Below are 19,790 nucleotides of genomic sequence, written 5' to 3' on the forward strand. Positions count from 1 at the left end.
GGGGGGAGAAAGAGAGAGAGAGAGAGGAATCACTGCTTGAGATAAATAGGTGGTTCTTAACTTGCGTCATAGCAGCTCCCTGGAATATTGTGAGGTCACAATATCGGAAGGGACAACTGTGAAAATATTAATGGGTGTCTTTTCTTAGAAATGAAGCATTTAAACTATGCACAATACTTATATTTTAAAATAAATTTCCAAAAACATTTCCAAACGAAAATACGAATAGGACATGATGTAATTAGTGAATAGAAACATGAACGATGGCATACAAAGGTTAGTATAAGATTATCATATAACGCTCCCAAGCAAAATAGTAATTCCCCATGGCAAGACATGTTTTCCACAGAAACCTGGAAATGAACAACCTCGCTCGTATGACAATGATGCTCATTTACAAAAGAGTACACACATACACACAAAATGAGTTCCTTTCAGCTTCCGTTTACCAGATCTGTTCAAAGGCTTTGTTTGGCCAAGCTAGAAGACAACTGCCCATGGTTCCATGCAGTAGGACTGAACTTGGAACCATGCAGTTGGGAAGCAAACTTCTTACCCACATAACCACACCTGCACCTATGAAAAAAATTATAATTCACCACTATAAAGAACATGAGTAATGCATAATTGAAATTTCTTTAATGAAATTTACACTATCACACAAAAATTCTTTCAAGAAGAAAATCATCGTTAAAATCTGTGAAAGATTATGAGTTTAATGCAGCAGGAGAGATATCTTTAAAGCACTTAACATTGTGTAAACTTGTCTTGGAAGTACATGAATTAAAAATGGAACCGTGTAAACTTAGATAGATGCTGGCAGTGAATGAAAAGGAAAAAAAATCAGCTTTGCACTTTAATGTTTTAAATGGCTGTCTTTGAGAAGAGAATCAAAAAGTAAAAATACTTGGGTCTTTAATTCATTTAAAAGTTTATGTTTGAAGAATAATCTCTCCTTTAATAGGCTTTTTGCTAACAATATATGTATGTTGTTAGCTGAGACCCCCTTCGGTCATGACTGACCATGGGATTGCACCTAGGAAGTTACCCTCCCAGGCACAAGTCTGGGCTAGGTTGTTTATGGAAGACCAGCAGTCGCCCATGCATACCAGCCTCCCCTCTCCACGCCACCAGTGTTATCCAATGGAAAGGCAAAGGGGTCAATACAGCTTGGCACCTGTGACGTCGCAACTCATTTTTACAGCTGAGTGAACTGGAGCAATGTGAAATAAAGTGTCTTACTCAAGAACAAAACACACAGCCCGGGCTGGATTCGAACTCACAACCTCGCAATCATAAGCTCGACGCTCTAACCACTGAGCCATGCGCCTTCACGTATTCTTAGCACTGTGCATAATAATAATAATAATAATAATAATAATAATAATAATAATAATAATAATGATGATGATGATAATCCTTTCTACTAAGGCACAAGGCCTGAAATCTGAGGGAAGGGAACTAGTCGATTATATCGACCCCAGTATTTCACTGGTACTCAATTTATCAACCTCGAAAGGATGAAAGACAAAGTTGACCTCAGTGAATTTGAAATCAGAACATAACGGCAGTCAAAATACTGCTAAGCATTTCGCCTGGCTTGCAAATGTTTCTGCCAGCTCGCTCCCTTAATAATAATAATAATAATATTTTATAAAGGTTGACATAACTCTTCATGAAGACAATGAGAACACAATACAATTGCAATAGATTGTTTATTGGTTTGAATGATATTTTGACAACTTGTCAAAATGTAAAATGGCAACAACTGCAGAAACACAGAAATTTAAAAATATGAGGAAATCCTGTGTTCCTATTTTGACAGAGGGACATCATCAGTTTTCGATTTTGGAACTGGTAACAAGCTATTGCAATTACATCACACTGTTCTTATTGTCTAATAATAATAATAATAATAATAATAATAGAAAACAGTTCATAGCAGAGACTCCAGCTAAGAAGATCTGAAGAAGGACTTGTAATTCCGAAATATCATCGGACTATAGATAACCAAATCACAACAGGTATATAGTCCATTTTTTGTTTTATAGTGCATTGTTGTACCATTCTAAACTTTTTATTCTTTACAAACAATACATAATGCTTCAAGCGAACTACAATACTCTCCAATATAAACAACACTGTTATTGCCTTTATTGCTTTTATTATTTATCTAAAATTTTTCATGAAAAATATGTCCAGCCACAGAAAAATATCTTGCTTGCTAGAAAACCGGTAAGTGTTGGCAACAGGAATGGCATCTGACCATAGAAAATTTACTTTAGCAAATTCCATCTGATCCATGCAAACATGGAAAAGTGCATGTCAAAAATAGCAAAACGATTGAGTTCGTGAACGACAGTAAGTGATGCTGGTAACAGGAAATTAGTTGTGGACTTAGTAGGCTTGGTTCCAAATTGCAATCTTCTCCATCAACAAACAGCTTGGATTTGCACAAGTGGGATGGGTGGAGAAGATGAAATATATGCATGTAGAAATATTGAAGTAAATGTGTGAACTAATATATATATATATTTAAATTAAAAACAAAAAGCTTTGAGTTTGATTGAAGAGCCCGTCAAACAAGAATGAACTCCTTACATTTAAGACGAAGGAAAGTATTGCATAAACATATATGTGATTTAGCTAACAGAGCTATATATAGACTTTATTGTTTGTGATATTTATACCACCTTAGACAAACAGTTAAAAGATTGGTAGTAATCGGTAGCTAGGTATTTATGAAGGTGGACATTTCCGAGCTGTTGTGAATGGGTGTAACTGAAATAGGAGTGTAGAATCCTGTCTTACTGGTTAGAAACGAAAACTGCCAAAAGAAACTCTCTTCATTCAAGCCATTTGTTGCTATAGTTACAGTTAGTTTTCATCATCATGATTATTATCGAGGTCAACATTACCTTTCATCCTTTTGGAGTTGATAAATTAAGTATCAGTGAAACACTGGGGTCGATGCAATTGACTAGCCACCTCCCCCCAAATTGTGCCTTGTGCCTATATTAGAAAGGATTATTATTATTAAGGTGGCGAGCTGGCAGAATCGTTAGCATGCTGGGTAAAATGCTTAGCAGTATTTCGTCTGCTGCTACAGTCTGAGTTCAAATTCCGCCAAGGTCCACTTTGCCTTTCCTCCTTTTAGGGTCGACAAAATAAGTACCAGTTGAGTACTGGGGTCGATGTAATCAACTATCCCCCTCCACCAAATTTCAGGCTTTGTGCCTATAGTAGAAAGGATTAGTATCGTTATTATTATTTAATTTCTGTGGAAAAATTTTGAACAATTTCAAGATAATAAAAAACAAGCTGAAACAGTGGGCAATATCTGGTGTTTGGTCAAAAGAGTAATGACCCTTCACAATTGTGACTATTATATATTCTGGACAAGTTGACAAGAAAACATCAACGTGGTCACTTGTCTTGCTAGAAACAAAAGTCAATTCTCTCATTACAGTTCTGGGATTGACCCAGAACCATGTGACTGGCAAGCAAGCTACTTACCACACAGCCACTCTTGCGCCTACATAATAATAATAATCATCATCATCATCGTTTAACGTCCTCTTTCCATGCTGGCATTAGTTGAACAGTTTGACTGAGGGCTGGCAAGCCAGAAGGCTGCACCAGGTTCCAATCCAATCTGGCAGTTTCTACAGCTGGATGTCCTTCCTAACACCAACCACTCCAAGAGTGTAGTGGGTGCTTTTTACGTGCCACCGGCATAAGGGCTAGTCAGGTGGTACTGGCATAATAATAATGGTTTGTGCCGGTGCCTCAGAAAGAGCACTCTTGCCAGCATAGTAAATAGACAGTAAATGATGATGATGATGTTTCAAATTTTGGCACAAGGCCAGTGATTTTGTGGAGAGGGAGTAAGTTAATTACATGAACCTCATAAAGAGCATTTGTGCCAGTGTCGTGTAAAATGAGCCCGTGGGTGATACATAGAAAAGTACTCGTACCAGTGCCATTAAAAAGGTGCCCATGCTGTTGCCACGTAAAAAGCACCCAGTACACTGTAAAGTGGTTGACGTTCAAAACAAACAAATCGGAGCCTGAGCGGCTCTCTGGTTCGCCAGCTCCTGCCAAACCGTCTAACTCATCTCAGAACGGAAAACGAACGTTAAATGATGATGATGATAAGTTTTTCAAATTTTAGCACAAAGACAGTAATTTTATGGGGAGGGGATAAGTTAATTACGTGAATTCCAGTGCTCAACTGGTCCCTCATTTTATCGACCCCGACAGAATGAAAGGCAAAGTGGAGGACCTCGGTGAAATTTGAACTTAGATATCACAAAAAGCCGGAATGGTTGGAATAATAATAACGGTTTCAAATTTTAGCACAAGGCCAGCAATTTGGGGGGGAGAGTGGGGTCAGTCGATCCCGGTGCTGAACTGGTACATATTTTATCGAATCCGAAAGGATGAAAGGCATAGTAGACCTCGGCAGTATTTGAACTCAGAACATATAGACGGACGAAATGCCGTTAAGTATTATATTTTGCCCAGGCGTAATAAAATATTCCTCTCCCCAACCACTCCACCTTCAGGCAAAAATTAAGGTTGTTCTCAATGACATTTCTGTTTACACAAACATAGCAACTATCTGTCAATGATTTGTGAATGTACACACCCAGAGGATTAATTTACTAAGAATACACAAAAGCCGTTGTGAAGTCGAGACCACAAAGATTGGAAATGTTACATAAGTGTTTGTATATGAATGTGAGAGAGAGAGAGTGGGGGGGGGGGGGGTGTTCGTTAAACCAGCTGATTGCGGGTCTTTCGTCGGGAGAAAGAGTGAATGAGAAAGAGGAAGTTTTATCTAATATGTACAAAACAAATAAAGATTAAAATAAATAAAATAAAACTGTTGCCAACGACGCAGAACTTAAACAACACTTGATATCTTCAAATTTCTGAAATGTATTTAATATCTCACGACAGTTATATCAAACTGTCTTTTTATTTATTTATTTTATTTATTTATTATTATTATTATTATTATTATATACAACACACATACTTACAAGTTGACGAATGTCTAAAATATGTATAAACGTCTCGGTATAAAACAGAGCAGCAGTTTAACCACGCAGATGGGAGTAGCACTGACATGTTCTCGTTATAACAAAGGTATTTCACAAATTTTAACAATACGGCACACACACACAAACACATATTATAGTTTAACCCCAGTTTGATCTTCGAGCCAACTGCTTATAATATAATACCGTAATTTCAATTAACAACAGAAACAAAAGCAAAAACAATAACGGTTGTAATAAGAAAACTATTAGTCATGTGGAATGACTATAAACTCTTGTTTCTTGTTGTATGGCTCCAGGTCTCTCTAGATTTAAAAAAAGGTGCTCCAGTTATTACCATCCAGAATTATTTTACAGACATAGTCTATCTTAGACTGCATCATCTAATGTGTCCGTCCTTACCTGAGACGGTAAGATGAAATCTGAAAGGACTTCTGGCTGCTATTTCAAGCAAGCCGAGCGACCACTTAGAGGCCTCCCTCTTTGTTAAGGCGTTGTTGACAGAAAGAAAGGAAAACAGATTTAATGTCCAAGTCAATTCAGTGTGTGACGGAGGAGACAAACATTTATTAACTTTTTAATGCATTCTTTTATGTCCATTGTTGCTAGTGTTGTTGACTCATTTTTTTTGAAGTGTTATTTAATTATTTCGTTAAAGAAAAGGTGAAGAGAAAAACGTGCGCGCGTTTATATGTGTATGTGTGTGCGTATATATATATGTGTGTGTTCGTGTATGCGTATATATGTGTGTGTGTGCGCGCGGTTTCTGCTGTGAAGCTTCTCTAAGTTTTCTTACTACCCCCCTCTCTCACTTTCTCTCTCTTTCTATATATATAAGGCGATGATAAAACGATATATTTATTTTGGTCGCGTTTCACCTGTAAGTGCACAAGGGTCTTTAGGTATGTATGCATATAAACGAAGTAAGGGAATCATGGAACAAGAATGTCGATAAAATAAATAAATAAAATAAAAAATGCTTGTGAAAAAATGTGACTCCAAAGGTATAGAATGATTTTCTCAGATAGGAGACGACTCAGAAAGAGGGCGGGGGGACAAAAATTAATACGAGAGAAAAGAGAGAGACTTACATACCAATTTCTTAAGATAGATCGAATTGTCGACGATCGAGAAGTAATCTTCCGGTAGTGACGAGGGAAGAGACAAGTTATCCAACTATGGGATTGTTGACAATAAGCAGTTACATGGAAGTGGTTATTAAACGGCGGAGTAGCAACGAAATAGGAATGTCTGGCATCAGCCTCATCCGACATGACTTTTGAATAGGGAAGGATTCCGTGTTGTCAATAGTCGGAAACCGATCCAACAGTCGATACTTTGTTCTAAGACATGCAGTAGTTTGGGTGTAATATGTGTGTGCGTGTGGATAGACAATGTTTTGGTCGTAAAATATTTGAAACTCGTACTAAGCTGACACGTCCCATGCGCTGACACTCTTAACCGAGATAGTCAGCTGCTCTTGACGAGTTAGAACATATCAACTTGAGAGACCAACCGACCGACCTTCCGTCACACACATTTTATTTAAAGTCTCGACAATTCCTTACCACTGTGTCCGGTTGCATTTATTCAGTGAAGAAAAAAAATCACGTTTTTTTTTTTTAATAATTATTGAACAATGAAGGAAAATAATATGAAATGTTATTTTAAACATTGAAGAAACTAAACTTTTCCAGTTTGTATCTTTTAATATAATATAGTTTAGCGACCTTACAAGCCACTGATATAAACAACTTCATATGTATTATATTATATTATATCATATCATATGTTTGTGTTGTGAGTAGAGTTTTGAAGTATCAGGGTTGAGAGAGGTCCGTCCCTTTAACGACTTGTCAATTCACTCTTCCTCATGGCACTCGAACTTCTCTTTAATTTACGAATTTTAATTAACTCTCTCTCTCTCTCCCCTGACGCAGACCATGAAGTTTTCCGGTGTTCTAGTTGTATTTGAAGGCAAATAAGACGCAAATTTTTCCCCCGCAAGATGTCTCAAAAAAACTCACTCAAAGTTGGCCCCCACAACTAAAATATTACATGTTTTAAAGAACTAAAAACTTTTTACTTTCCCAAAAGCAAAGTTGGCCTCGCCGATATTTGAACATAAATAGCCAGGACTACCACTAAGCATTTTGTCTGACATGCTAACAATTCTGTCATCTCACCATCTTAACTGTCCTAATCATTTCTAACATAGGAACCAGGTCATAAATATAAAGATTAAGTTGATTAAATCGATCCTAGTACTTCATATTGATATAGTAGAAAACATTTACTCAAGGTGTCATGCAATAGGAAAGAATCCAGAGCCCTGTGGTTGGGAAGCAACACCCTTACCACTATGCTACATGCCCTCACTCACTATCCCTCCACGTTTTATTTCCTCCAGCAGTTACTAATATACAAATCAGTGAGGATGGAGGGCTCGCTTACTGTTCAGTTATCAGAAATATTTGTCATGGGACTGTCAACTTTATTGACTAGTTGTTGAGCAGTGAAGGGAAATACACACACACAAGGGACTTCTACACAGTTTCCATCCACCAAATTCACTAACAAGGCATTGGTCAGCCCAAGGCTATATAGTAAAAGACACTTGCCCAAAGAGCCACACAGTAAAAGAGAGTAAGACACAACTTAGCATAATGTGAAGTAGTTGGAGGATTATAAAGAGTAAACATTATTCATGAAATGAATAACATTTTATATCATCATCATCATCATTTAACGTCCATTTTCCATGCTGGCATGGGTTGGACAGTTTGACAGGGGCTGACCAGGCAGAAGACTGCACCAGACTTCACTGTCTGTTTTGGAAGGGTTTTTACAGTTGGATGCCCTTCCTAACACCAAGCACTTTACAGAGTGTAGTGGGTGCTTTTTATATAGCACCATCACCAGTGTTTTTGTTTTTTATGTGAGATCACCACCAGAGGTTTTATGTAGCACCAACACCAGTGCTTTTTACATGCCACCAAGCACCTTGCATGACAAAAAAACATACATGGATGTAAATGTCTTAGCAATATGTGATGGGCATAACATTTGTGATGGGTATTTTAAAATGGGACACATCTTAAAATACCCACCACATATTTGTAAAGAGCAAGCAGCTTTCAAAGGATGAAATATTTTTAGAGTATTGCTTAGATATTTAAGATGCAACATTGTCAGACAAACACAGATTCTAGATTGGATTGCAGCCAAGAATGGACGAGCTGTTTGGTAAACCAAGCCTTCACTCATACACCTGTAATATATATTCAAAGCCTCTTGCACTTCAGTTGCAATAATCTCACCTGAATCTACCAATTCTATACTACATATTTTAACTTTAACCTTTAGCAATCAGATTGCTCTGTCAAATGTGGTGCTTATTTATTCACATTATTTTGAATTAATCATGCATAATCTCGTAGCTCTGAGATTTCAATGATACGATTGTTTCTTTTTACAATGACATTGTAGGGTTGGTGTGAGAGGCTGGATCTGGTCAGTTTGAACATAAAACAGAACGGATATTTAGGCTGGCTATGACCGGTTTAAATGCTAAAGGGTTAAACAAGGCTTCATGTCATTCTTCAAACTCCTAATGTACAGTGAACAATTTTTTGCAATTAAAAATTCCCTTTAGAAACTTTTCATTAAATTTCTTTCCAACAACTTTTCTTTTCTTTTTTTTTTACAGTTTACTCAAAAAGTATTGAATTTTCAGAAAATTTGTTTTTATTTACTTTTTACTACATTGTCATATGTCTAAAGAGATGAAATTTATTCAAATTTCAAAAATGATAAAAGTTGTAGAGGAAGATTAAAGCCACAAAAGAAAAACAACACTATGATAAAAATGTTTTTTGTATTAATGCAAAAGGGTTAAAATATATAATAGAGAAACAATTCTTAACCCTTTCATTACCAACCCGGCTGAAACTGGCTCTAAGTTATTTTACTAAATTCTTTGTTATATTTAAAGTAATTGAAAGAAACACAGAGCATCTCAGAATAAATACAGTGACAAAATGGTTAAAATATATAATAGAGAAACAAGTCTTAACCCTTTTGATACCAACCCAGCTGAAACTGGCTCTGGCTTTGTAGTACAAATGTCTTGTTTTCATAAGTTTTGAATTAAAATCTTCCACCAAACCTTAGTCACAATTTATGTTCCTAACACAAGCTTAATGATAACCAACTTATTTTACTAAAAATTCTTTGTTATATTTAAAGTAATTGAAAGAAACACAGAGCATCTCAAAATAAATACAGTAACGACAGGGTTAAAGTTGTGCTAGGGCTGACTTGCCTTTCAGCTCACACCCAAAGCTGATAAAATATGTAATATCATGTAATTAATATTAACATAATTGTCTTCCTGTCTAATAATGAAACTATTAAATATGGTCTAGACTAGTGAAGTTAACACATATTAATTAGAAGTTTTAAAGTAGCTATTTGGTGGCTGTTCTTATTAATATCTGAATTTACCATATTTACTCATGCATAAGATAGCTACACCCTTAATTTATTACTAGACCTTGGTACAAATATTTTACCCTGTATAGTTTTAGCTTTGTCGCATAAGTTTCACCCCAGTTTTTTTTTTTTTTTTTTTCAGTTGAAATCAAGTATGAAATTGCGCAACTTGTATACAAGTAAATACTGTAAACTCTGGTGTCAAACCACTTGGCTGTTTCTTTCTTTGTTCAATTAGGCAATCTGGAAGTAAAGAGAAGTCTGACAAAACAGCAATAGTTAAATTTGAATTTATGACCTTGAGATCAGTATTGTCACTGTGCTACAAATATTTTATTTATATCTTAAACGCATGGCTTAGTCGTTACGGCATTTGGCTAACAATCGTAAGGTCACGAGTTCAATTCCTGGTAACACGCTGTGTCCTTGAGCAAGATACTTTATTTCACGTTGCTCCAGTCCACTCAGCTGTCAAAAATGAGTAGGACCTGTATTTCAAAGGGCCAGCCTTATCACACACTACCAAGTCCTCTCACAAGGCTTTGGTCAGCCCGAGGCTGTAGTAAAAGACACTTGTCCAAGGTGCCACACTGGGACTGAACCGCACAGCCATATCTGCATCTATGGGTATATTGTCCTATAAGTAGAGTGTTTTAACTGATTGTACCACTGTTTTGATTTCTTACATTGGCACAAGGCCACAAATTCGTAGGAGATGGGCATAGTTGTTGTATTACTTGACTGCTACTTATTTAATTGATCTCAGACAGATGTTCTAAGTTTAAATACTAGAAAAGTATATAATAATATTAATTACATTAAAAGTTAATGTGAAAATCTTTTCAAAAGCTGGACTCATTTACTGCAGAAAGCAGAAATATCCACTCCGAATTTATATACCAGCCTGTCTTTTGTTGAGGAATGTTATGTTTAAAACTATTTTATCTGTTGAGATATGTCAAGTTTATTGGGGCAACGTGACTTGCAGAAAGTACCAGTTCTATGTTTTGGTAGCATTACCGGAATAACCATGAGATTTAATTTCACATTGAAAGGGTTAAAGAATGTCTTAAAAAAAAACAAATATTAAATTCTAACTTCTATTTTTATGCAAATTTTTGTGACAGTGAGATCCGATGTTCTTATATTCCTATTGTAAAATATTCAAAATACTTAGAAGTGATTATAGAAAAATTAAAAAAAGGAAAGAATATTGAGTGGGAGAGAAAGAGGACAAAATTCTTTGCTTAACTAAACAATCATGTTTTCAAAAAAAAAATTTTATGTGAAAACAATTCTAACCTAATTGAAACAAATGGTTTCCTGTTTGAATAAATCCAATCTGGTGACATTCTTTCATTAGAAAATCTGTGATATGAGAAAGCATTTGGCTGACATCTCATATTGTTTTAAGCTAAACTGGAGAATTTCCTTCTCATATAACAGCAGCTCTGTGTTGGCCATAACAGCTAAGTTATATATTTACTTTCCATGCTATAAATAGTGAGGCAGTGGCTACTTTTACATGTCTGAAAATAAAAGGTTTCCCTTTATTCATCATTATTCTCGTCATCATCGTCATCACCACTTTTCTATGATGACCTCTTTATATAGAAACATAAAGAAGAATGCATTCTTGGTCTATAATTTTTCAGTCATCATCGTTATCATTATGATTTACTAATTATTAGTGTTGTACTAGTGTTCCAATAGTAAATGGAAATTGTGTGGAAGCCTATTGTATATGTATATATGTGTTTGCATTTGTCCTTTCTCCCCCCACTGCTGGACAACGATGTTGGTTTGTTTACGTCCCCATAACATAGCAGTTTTGTGAGAAAAAAAAAGTTTGAAGGAATAAGAAAAATGCTGAATATAAAAAATCCATAAAATATCTTATTTCTTGTTTGAATTTTGCAATTTTGTTATTAATTTTTATCTGAGAAAAGATTTTGCCTTTTGGTTATATTCTTAATTCTCTTTCATCTTTTACTTGTTGCTGTCACTGAACTGTGGCCATGCTGGGGCACCATATTGAAGGGTTTAGCTGAACAAATCAACCCCTGTATTTATTTTTCAAGCTTGATACTGATTCTTTCAGACTTTTTTTTTACAAAGCCATTATGTTATGGGGATGTAAACAAGCCAACATCATTGTCCAGCAGTGGGGGGAGAAGGGTCAAATACAAACACATATATACATATATGGTGGACTTCCACACAGTTTCTGTTTACTAGATTCACTCGCAAGGCTTTGGTTAGCTTGGACCTATAATAGAAGCCATTTGCCTAGGGTGCCATACAGTGGGACTGAACTCAAAACCACAGGACTACAAAGCCAGTTTCTTAACCACACAACCATGTCAGTACATTTGTTTAATTTTCAATATGAAGCATCAATGATAAATGGTACATGTTTTTAAAGAAATAGATATGTGGAAAAAATTTTTATTGATAGATGCAGGTATGTCTGTGGGGTTAAGAAGCTTGCTTTTCAACCAAATGGTTTCAGGTTCAGTCTCACTGCATGGTATCTTGAGTCCCAGGTGAACCAATGCCTTCTAAGTGAATCTATCAGACAGAAACTGTGTTGAAGCTTGCCATGTATCTTTTATTTTTATCTTTTACTAGTTTCAATCATTAGACTGTGGCCATGCTGGGGCACCACCATGAATTTTTTTTTTATCAAATGAATCCACCCCAGTAGTTTTTTTTAAAAGCCTGGCACTTATTCAATCAGTCTCTTTTGCCAAAGTCTTGATATGTGTGTAAATGTGTGTGTGTGTGTGAGCACGCACATGTGTGTATGTGCATATGCATGCATGCACATGTGTGTGTGTGCATGCATACACACACATGTGTGTGTATGCATCTGAGTAAAATAAAATATATACCAGACTTTAAAAACATAATTACTCAGCATTGATTTGTCTGACTAAAGATGTCCAGGCAGCAGTGCCTCAGCATGGCCGCAATCCAAAGATATTCCAAATTCATTTTTAGTTCTTCGTAAACTCAAAAATAGGGATAAACATGTAAGGTTTAATTAATGTTTGGTAACATACTAATTATTTTGTTCCAAGTCAGCTCTGCTTGAGTAGATCTCTGATCAAGGATACTGAAGCCATGACTATCCCATCTATTTTTTAAGCATACTGTATGTAGGAACACATTATTCGGTGTGTCCTTCCTTATCTAAGAGATTTGGCTGTTATTTCTAGCAATTAAAGTAACTACATAGCACTTCCTTCATTGGTTCACAGGTTTAGTGTTGGTGTTTGTATTGCTGCACATTAACAGTGGTAAGAAAACGTGCATGATAAAGAGAGGTGTGGTTCACGCTAAAAAGGACAAAGCAAGGTGTTTTGGTGTGAGATCTGGGACGTGAGAGACCCAAAGAAATTGATAGGAGGAAAGGAGGTGAATTGAGTGCTTCTTGCAGATTTAGGTGCATGTAGGTCTCACAATAGATGGAAACTGTTTAAAGTAGTTACGAGTGAGTCTAAAGGAAATATTAGTGATTGTCAAATATGCTTACAGTGCAAAGGTGTAAGGGAAAAGAAAGAGAGAGAGAGAGAGAGAGAGAGAGAGAACAAGAGAAAGAGAGAGAGAATGAGAAAGAAAGAGAATAGTGTTGAAGCTGACAAACAGTGAGAAGACGGGAAAAAAATGTGTGGTTTCTTGTGGCAGATGGATGAAGGAATGTGAGAAGAAAGTTGTTTTACAGGTTTTAACTATTTAACGCAGACAGACGGTGAGAAATAAAGATAACGAACTAATCACCAATTGTTACAATAACAATTTAGCTGCATGCCTGGCTGGGTGGTTAACCTCTTATCATACACATTTTTTTTTTCAATTACCATGCAAAATATACCATATTTTCTCATCATTTATTTTGAATCTGTATACAAGGCGCAGGTGTGGTAAGAAGCTTGCTTCCCAACCACATGGTTCTGAGTTCAGTCCCACAAAACCTTGTGACTGGATTTGGTAGACAGAAACTGAAAGAAGCCGACAGAAACTGAAAGAAGCCGACAGAACTGAAAGGCAGCAAGCTGGCAGAATCGTCAGCTGCTACATTCTAAGTTCAAATTCCGCCTAGGTCGACTTTGCCTTTCATCCTTTCGGGGTCGATAAATTAAGTACCAGTTACGCACTGGGGTCGGTGTAATCGACTTAAGCCGTTTGTTTGTCCTTGTTTGTCCCCTCTATGTTTAGCTCCTTGTGGGCAATAAAGAAATAAACTGAAAGAAGCCCATCGTATATATATATATATATATATATATATATATATATATATATATATATATATATATACATGTGTGTGTGTCTGTGTGTGTCTATGTTTGCCACCTGCACCATCACTTGACAATCGATGTTGGTGTATTGACGTCCCCGTAACTTAGCAGTGCGGCAAACGAGACCAATAGAATAAGTGCTAGGCATACAAAGAATAAGTCCTGGGGTTGATTTCTTTGACTAAAGACGATGCTCCAGCATGGCCGCAGTCAAATGACTGAAACAAATAAAAGACTAAAAGAATAAGGAAGAATAAGTACAGAAATTATTTTGGATCAGTTATGATTTATTATGAAGTTACTGGTAAAAGTGATCGTTAATGATAGAAAATAGGAATAATATCATGAATGAAGTATTTTGGGTTAGAAATAAGTGACAGATACCTCAGAGTACAGTGAACATTTATTTTTGTTCAAATATATATTTACTAGACATCTCTGAAGGAAAATATACAGGATAATATGTTATGAGGTTAAGAAGGAAATTTGTATCCCCATGGTTCTGGGTTCAGTCCCATTGCATGGCACCCTGGGCAAGTGTCTTCTATTATAGCTCCAGGCCAACCAATGCTTGAAGTGGATTTAATAGATGAAAACTGTGTGGAAGCTTGACTTGTGTGTGTGTGTGTATTTGAGTTTGTCCCCACCATTTCTTGACAACCAGTCTTGGTTTGTTTAAGGCCCAGTAACTTAGCAGTTTGGCAATGGAGATTAACAAAATAAGTCAAAGATTTAGAAGTAAGTACTGGGGGCTGATTTGTTTGACTAAAGTCTTCAAGGTGGTGCCCCAGCATGGCCACAGTCCAATGAATGAAACAAACAAAAGGTAAAAACAACAGACAGTGGTGGGATGACCTGGCACAAAGCCACCTCCCTCAATACCACTCAAACAATCTTCGTCTTGCAAGTTATTTGGTGACCTCACAGGTGCTGGTGCCACATAAAAAGCACTGGTACACTCTGTATAGTGGTTGGCATTAGAAAGGATATCCAGCAGGAGAAACTATACTGAAGCATACAAGTGCTTAAAGCAGTCCTCCGGCTCACCAGCTCACCAGACCGAACTGTCCAACCTAAGCCAGCATGGAAAACACACATCAATTGAGATGATGATGACGATGATGACTTCTACCTTGTGATGTTCTATGGAATGTAATTCAAAATGGAGGAGAGAGAGGGAGAGAGAAAGGGAGACACTGGAAATGATAAATGGTCTAAAGGACATCTTAAAGTGACAGCAGTTAACAAGACCTTATCATAAGCAGCAGTGTTTGACTACAGCAAGTAGATATGAGTCAGAAACATCAACGACTTTTATTACTTGTGCAAACAAAGGAGTTATAGACGGTGCTACAAGGCTGAGCAAAGGGCAGTTTCAATCAGAAGTAGAGCAATGAGTGGGTAAAAGTGATAAAATGGTGGTCATACAGTTGGATAAGAAGCTTTTTGTTGTTTGAAGTGACGTGAATTTTTAATAAAAGGGAGGAGTGAAAAAACAGTAAAAGGAAATGAGATAGACTGCTGTGAATACACTGAACTTCTTGAACTACAGTGGGTCGACAGAATCATTTACATGCCAAGTAAAAACGCTTAAAAGGTATTTGGTTTGTCTTTATGTTCTGAGTTCAAATTCTGCTGAGGTAGACTTTGCCTTTCATCCTTTCGGGGTTGATAGAATAAATACCATGGGGTCGGTGTAATCAACTTAACCCTCCCCGGAAACTGCTGGCCTTGTGCCAGAATTTGAAATCAATATATTGAACTACAAGTGGGGAAAATAATAATTTTACATTGAATCAACAAATATATTCTAAATGCACTGCACTTTGGAAAAGAAGCAGAAAAAAGAGAATGCATTGAATAATCCAGACCTATGTAGATTATGTCTGAAAAAATAGAGGGCTATTACTGGAACGCCTTGGATCATAGAGCGCAAGGAGGACTAACCTAGGGCTAAACAAGAAAAATAGACTTTCAAATTAAAACTAACGAATAAAAATAAAAAAGAAAACGCTACTGGTTAAAGGGAGGTAAATCTGGATGGTTCCCTTTCATGTCAATAATTTACATTCGTAATAGACAATCTTTTTGTTTCATTTCCAATTTGTAACACTATTTTTCTTCAAAATATTGTATTGTAATTAACAACAGACAATATAAATAATATAAATTAATTATACAAATATCAGGATTTTGGCGTTAGGAAGGGCATCCAGCTGTAGAAATTCTGCCAAATTTAGATTGGAGCCTGGTGTTGCCATCCGGTTTCACCAGTCCTCAGTCAAATCGTCCAACCCATGCTAGCATGGAAAGCGGACGTTAAACGATGATGATGAAACTCCTTTAATGTGCAACTTAATGATTTTTCAGTTTAGACCAGTTGGATGTCTAACTTCCATCAGGTGTCTTCTATTATTATTATTATTATTATTATTAAGATAGCAGAATCATTAGCATGCCAGGCAAAATGCTTAGTGGCATTTCGTCCATCTTTACATTCTGAGTTCAAATTCCACCGAGGCCTTTCATCCTTTCAAGATCGATAAATTAAGTACCAGTCAAATACTGGGGTTGATGTAATCAACATGCCCTCTCCCTACAAATTTCAGGCCTTGTGCTTCTAGTAGAAAGGATTATTATTATTATCATTATTAAGGTGGTAAGCTGTCAGAATATCATTATGCACCAGAGAAAATGGTTAGCAGCATTTCATCCATTTTTTACGTTCTGAGTTCACATTCCAAGGTCAGTTTTGACATTTTTCATCCTTCCAGGGTCAGCAACATATAACTACCAGTTGAGCACTGATATCTACATCATCGACTTACCCCATACTCCGAAAATTGCTGGCTCGGTGCCAAAATTTGAAATCATATTTTATATTGTCTTAAAATAGAAATATTACAAGAAAACAGATTACTACTAATAGTAATAATAATAATAATAACAATAATAATAATTTTAAGAATAATTAATATTGGTAATGTTTTATTTTCCTTCAAATTCCTTTAGTGCACTCAGTTCTTAACCGAGAGAAAATTTCCTTCAGGGAAGAAATTTCAAGACTCCGGTGGAAATTGAGGAGTTCAGGTAAGGAAATTGTTTTTTAGAATGCAAAACCCCTGATAGCTATTTGTACATTTTTTTTTTTTTCTTTTTTGCTAGATTTATTTTCTTTAATATTGATTTTAAGGATGCTAGTTTTAAATTGTGAAAGCACATTGGGGCTACTTAGTGGTAAGGGTATATATATATACCCTACGTAAAAGCACCCACTACACTCTCTGAGTGGTTGGCATTAGGAAGGGCATCCAGCTGTAGAAACTCTGCCAAATCAGATTGGAGCCTGGTGTAGCCATCTGGTTTACCAGTCCTCTCAGTCAAATCGTCCAACCCATGCTAGCATGGAAAGCTGACGTTAAACGATGATGATGATGATGTATGTATGTATGTATATACACATACACATGCACACACATATATACAATGGGCTTCCACAGATTTTCAATTTAGCAAATCTACTCACAAGGCTTTGGTTGACCCAGGGCTATAGCAGAAACACTTGGCCCAGGGTGTCACACAGTAGGACAGAACCTGAAACCATATGGTTTACAAAGCAAGTTTCTTCACCCCACAGCTATAGCCATGCCTGTCATGCGTGAAGGACTTTAAGGTAAGTGTACCTCCTTTCCTGCCCTATTTCCTATTAGTTCAGCTCTCAGTTCCCCAATAGACCTCTTTATACCTCCTTTGTTCAGACAGTTTTTCACCACTCCTTAAATTTCATTATACTCCCTCATATTCTATTATTCTTTCATTCTTATTGCTAACTCATTTCCTTTCCCACCCCAAATTCTTCCATTTGTATGTATGTATGTATGTATGTATTATTACGTATTATGTATTATTATTATTATGCATGTATGTATGTGTGTGTATATTATTATGTATTATGTATGTATTATTATTATGTATGTATGTATGTATGTATTATTACTATTATCATTATTATCATTATTAAGGCAGCAAGCTGGCAGAATCGTTAGCATACCGGGCAAAATGCTTAGCGGTATTTCGTCTGCCGCTACATTCTGAGTTCAAATTCCGTCGAGGTCGACTTTACTTTTCATCCTTTCAGGGTCGATAAATTAAGTACCAGTTACGCACTGGAGTTCGGCAAAAGAGACTATAGAATAAGTGCTAGGTTTACAAAGAATAAGTCCTGGGGTCGATTTGTTCAACTAAAGGCAGTGCTCCAGCATGGCAGCAGTCTAATGACTGAAACAAGTAAAAGACTAAAAGACAACCTCCGTTTATTTGTTTGCTTTGCTTTGTTTTGTTTTGTTTGTCTTTGGTCTGACCCAATGTGACAATCTTCAGTGGTTTCTGACTAACCTGCAAGCAATTTCTGTAACAAGTCTCAAAGCTTCATGTTTCAAACATAACTGCCCCCCCCCACACACACACACACACACAAACAAACACAACATAGACTCACAACATTTTCCATTCATTTCTTCACGTCTTCCTTTCATTCACAATTTTGTCACCAGAGTATTAAAGCCTCTATATTCTCCCCCCCCCCAACTCTCTCTCTCTCTCCAAAGAAGGACATATGTTTGAAACAGTTGAATTTTCATAGCAAATCAACACACTGAAGTTCATTTTCCTTCCCAAAACTTTCACAATATAGAGCAGTTGATGAGAGTAATAAAAAAAAATGACAAAATAACAGCCCTTCATTGTGGAAGAGACAAGATATGGTAGAACATGAAGCAGGGAGAAGTTGCAATATAGAGAATAAAATTTAAGCTTTTTTTAAAAAAAATACACCCCAACCAACACACACACACACATGTGCATATAGCAATTAAATTTGAGGTTAAAGCACAAAGTTCAAAGATTAGTTTCTGCAAAATTTATTTTCATTTCATTTAAATTTATTCCTAATAACTGAAAGAAGTGTAACATACATACATACATTCTTTTATTTGTTTCAGTCATTTGACTGCAGCCATGCTGGAGCACTGCCTTCAGTCAAACAAATCGACCCCAGGACTTATTCCTTATAACCCTAGTACTTATTCTATTGGTCTCTTTTTTTTTTTTTGTGAACTGCTAAGTTACATGGAATCAAACACACCAGCATTGGTTGTCAAGATGGTGAGGAGACAAAACAGACACACAAACACGCACACACACACATATGCATATATACAATGGGCTTCTTTCAGTTTCTATCTACCAAATCCACTCACAAGGTTTTGGTTGGCCCGAGGCTATAGTAGATGACACTTGCCCAAGGTGCCACACAGTGGGACTGAACCCAGAACCATGTGGTTGGTAAGCAAGCTACTTACCACACAGCCACTCCTGCACCTATAGACAAATGCTGGCAGTAGTACAGTTAAAAACAGAAAATTCAAGAAGTGCAAAAACAGAGAAGATGATTTGAAGAAAAGAAAAGAGAGAGAAAGCTATACAAAGTGACTGGGTAGGTGGGGGGGGGGGTCAGAGAGAGGCAAATAGGAATTTTGGAGAGATAAGGAGTTTAATAAAACAAGTAAATAAATAATGAGGGAGGGGAAGGAAATGATAAACGGAAGAAGAAATGGGAAGGAACAAGGAGGCAGCTGAAAAGATGGAATAAATTGCAATTAATGATTACCAATATTGAAATAAAACTGCACTTAGCAAATGTATGTATGTATGTTACATGACATAATGCCTACAGCTGTTATTAGCTGCTTACACATGATAGCACACAACGTTAATAGGTTAACAACATGATTGTAATCAAACAACCTGTAATTAAAAGATAAGCCAGTCAAAATTGTATTTACTATCTACTAGATTCTTAAACAAAAAAGTAACTTTATATTTATATCTTTCTCAAATGAGATATCTCTCTCTCTATCTTCATCATCAT

The 19,790-nt window shown here is 36.4% G+C and overlaps 1 protein-coding gene and 1 long non-coding RNA gene across 4 annotated transcripts in view; one reads left to right on the plus strand and one right to left on the minus strand.

Moving 5' to 3' along the window:
• LOC106871355 (alsin) overlaps positions 1-19,790 on the minus strand; it is a 97,302-nt gene that overhangs the window by 70,055 nt on the left and 7,457 nt on the right. Inside the window, exon 1 of one of the 3 annotated variants that reach the window (XM_052970012.2) lies at positions 6,162-8,739. The exons of the other annotated variants lie outside the window; for them this stretch is intronic. Coding sequence (XP_052825972.1) covers positions 6,162-6,340 — 179 coding nt within the window. The 5' untranslated portion in view covers positions 6,341-8,739. Of the gene's footprint in view, positions 1-6,161; positions 8,740-19,790 lie in introns of those variants that run through there. 3 annotated transcript variants of the gene reach the window in all.
• LOC149134343 (uncharacterized) overlaps positions 4,938-19,790 on the plus strand; it is a 28,727-nt gene continuing 13,874 nt past the window's right edge. Inside the window, exons 1-2 of the long non-coding RNA XR_016242837.1 lie at positions 4,938-5,154; positions 16,874-16,951. This is a non-coding gene — a long non-coding RNA (uncharacterized LOC149134343). The remainder of the gene's footprint in view (positions 5,155-16,873; positions 16,952-19,790) is intronic.

Source organism: Octopus bimaculoides, chromosome 8 (genome assembly GCF_046866305.1).
Source record: "Octopus bimaculoides isolate indiv1 chromosome 8, ASM4686630v1, whole genome shotgun sequence".
NCBI lineage: Eukaryota > Metazoa > Mollusca > Cephalopoda > Octopoda > Octopodidae > Octopus > Octopus bimaculoides.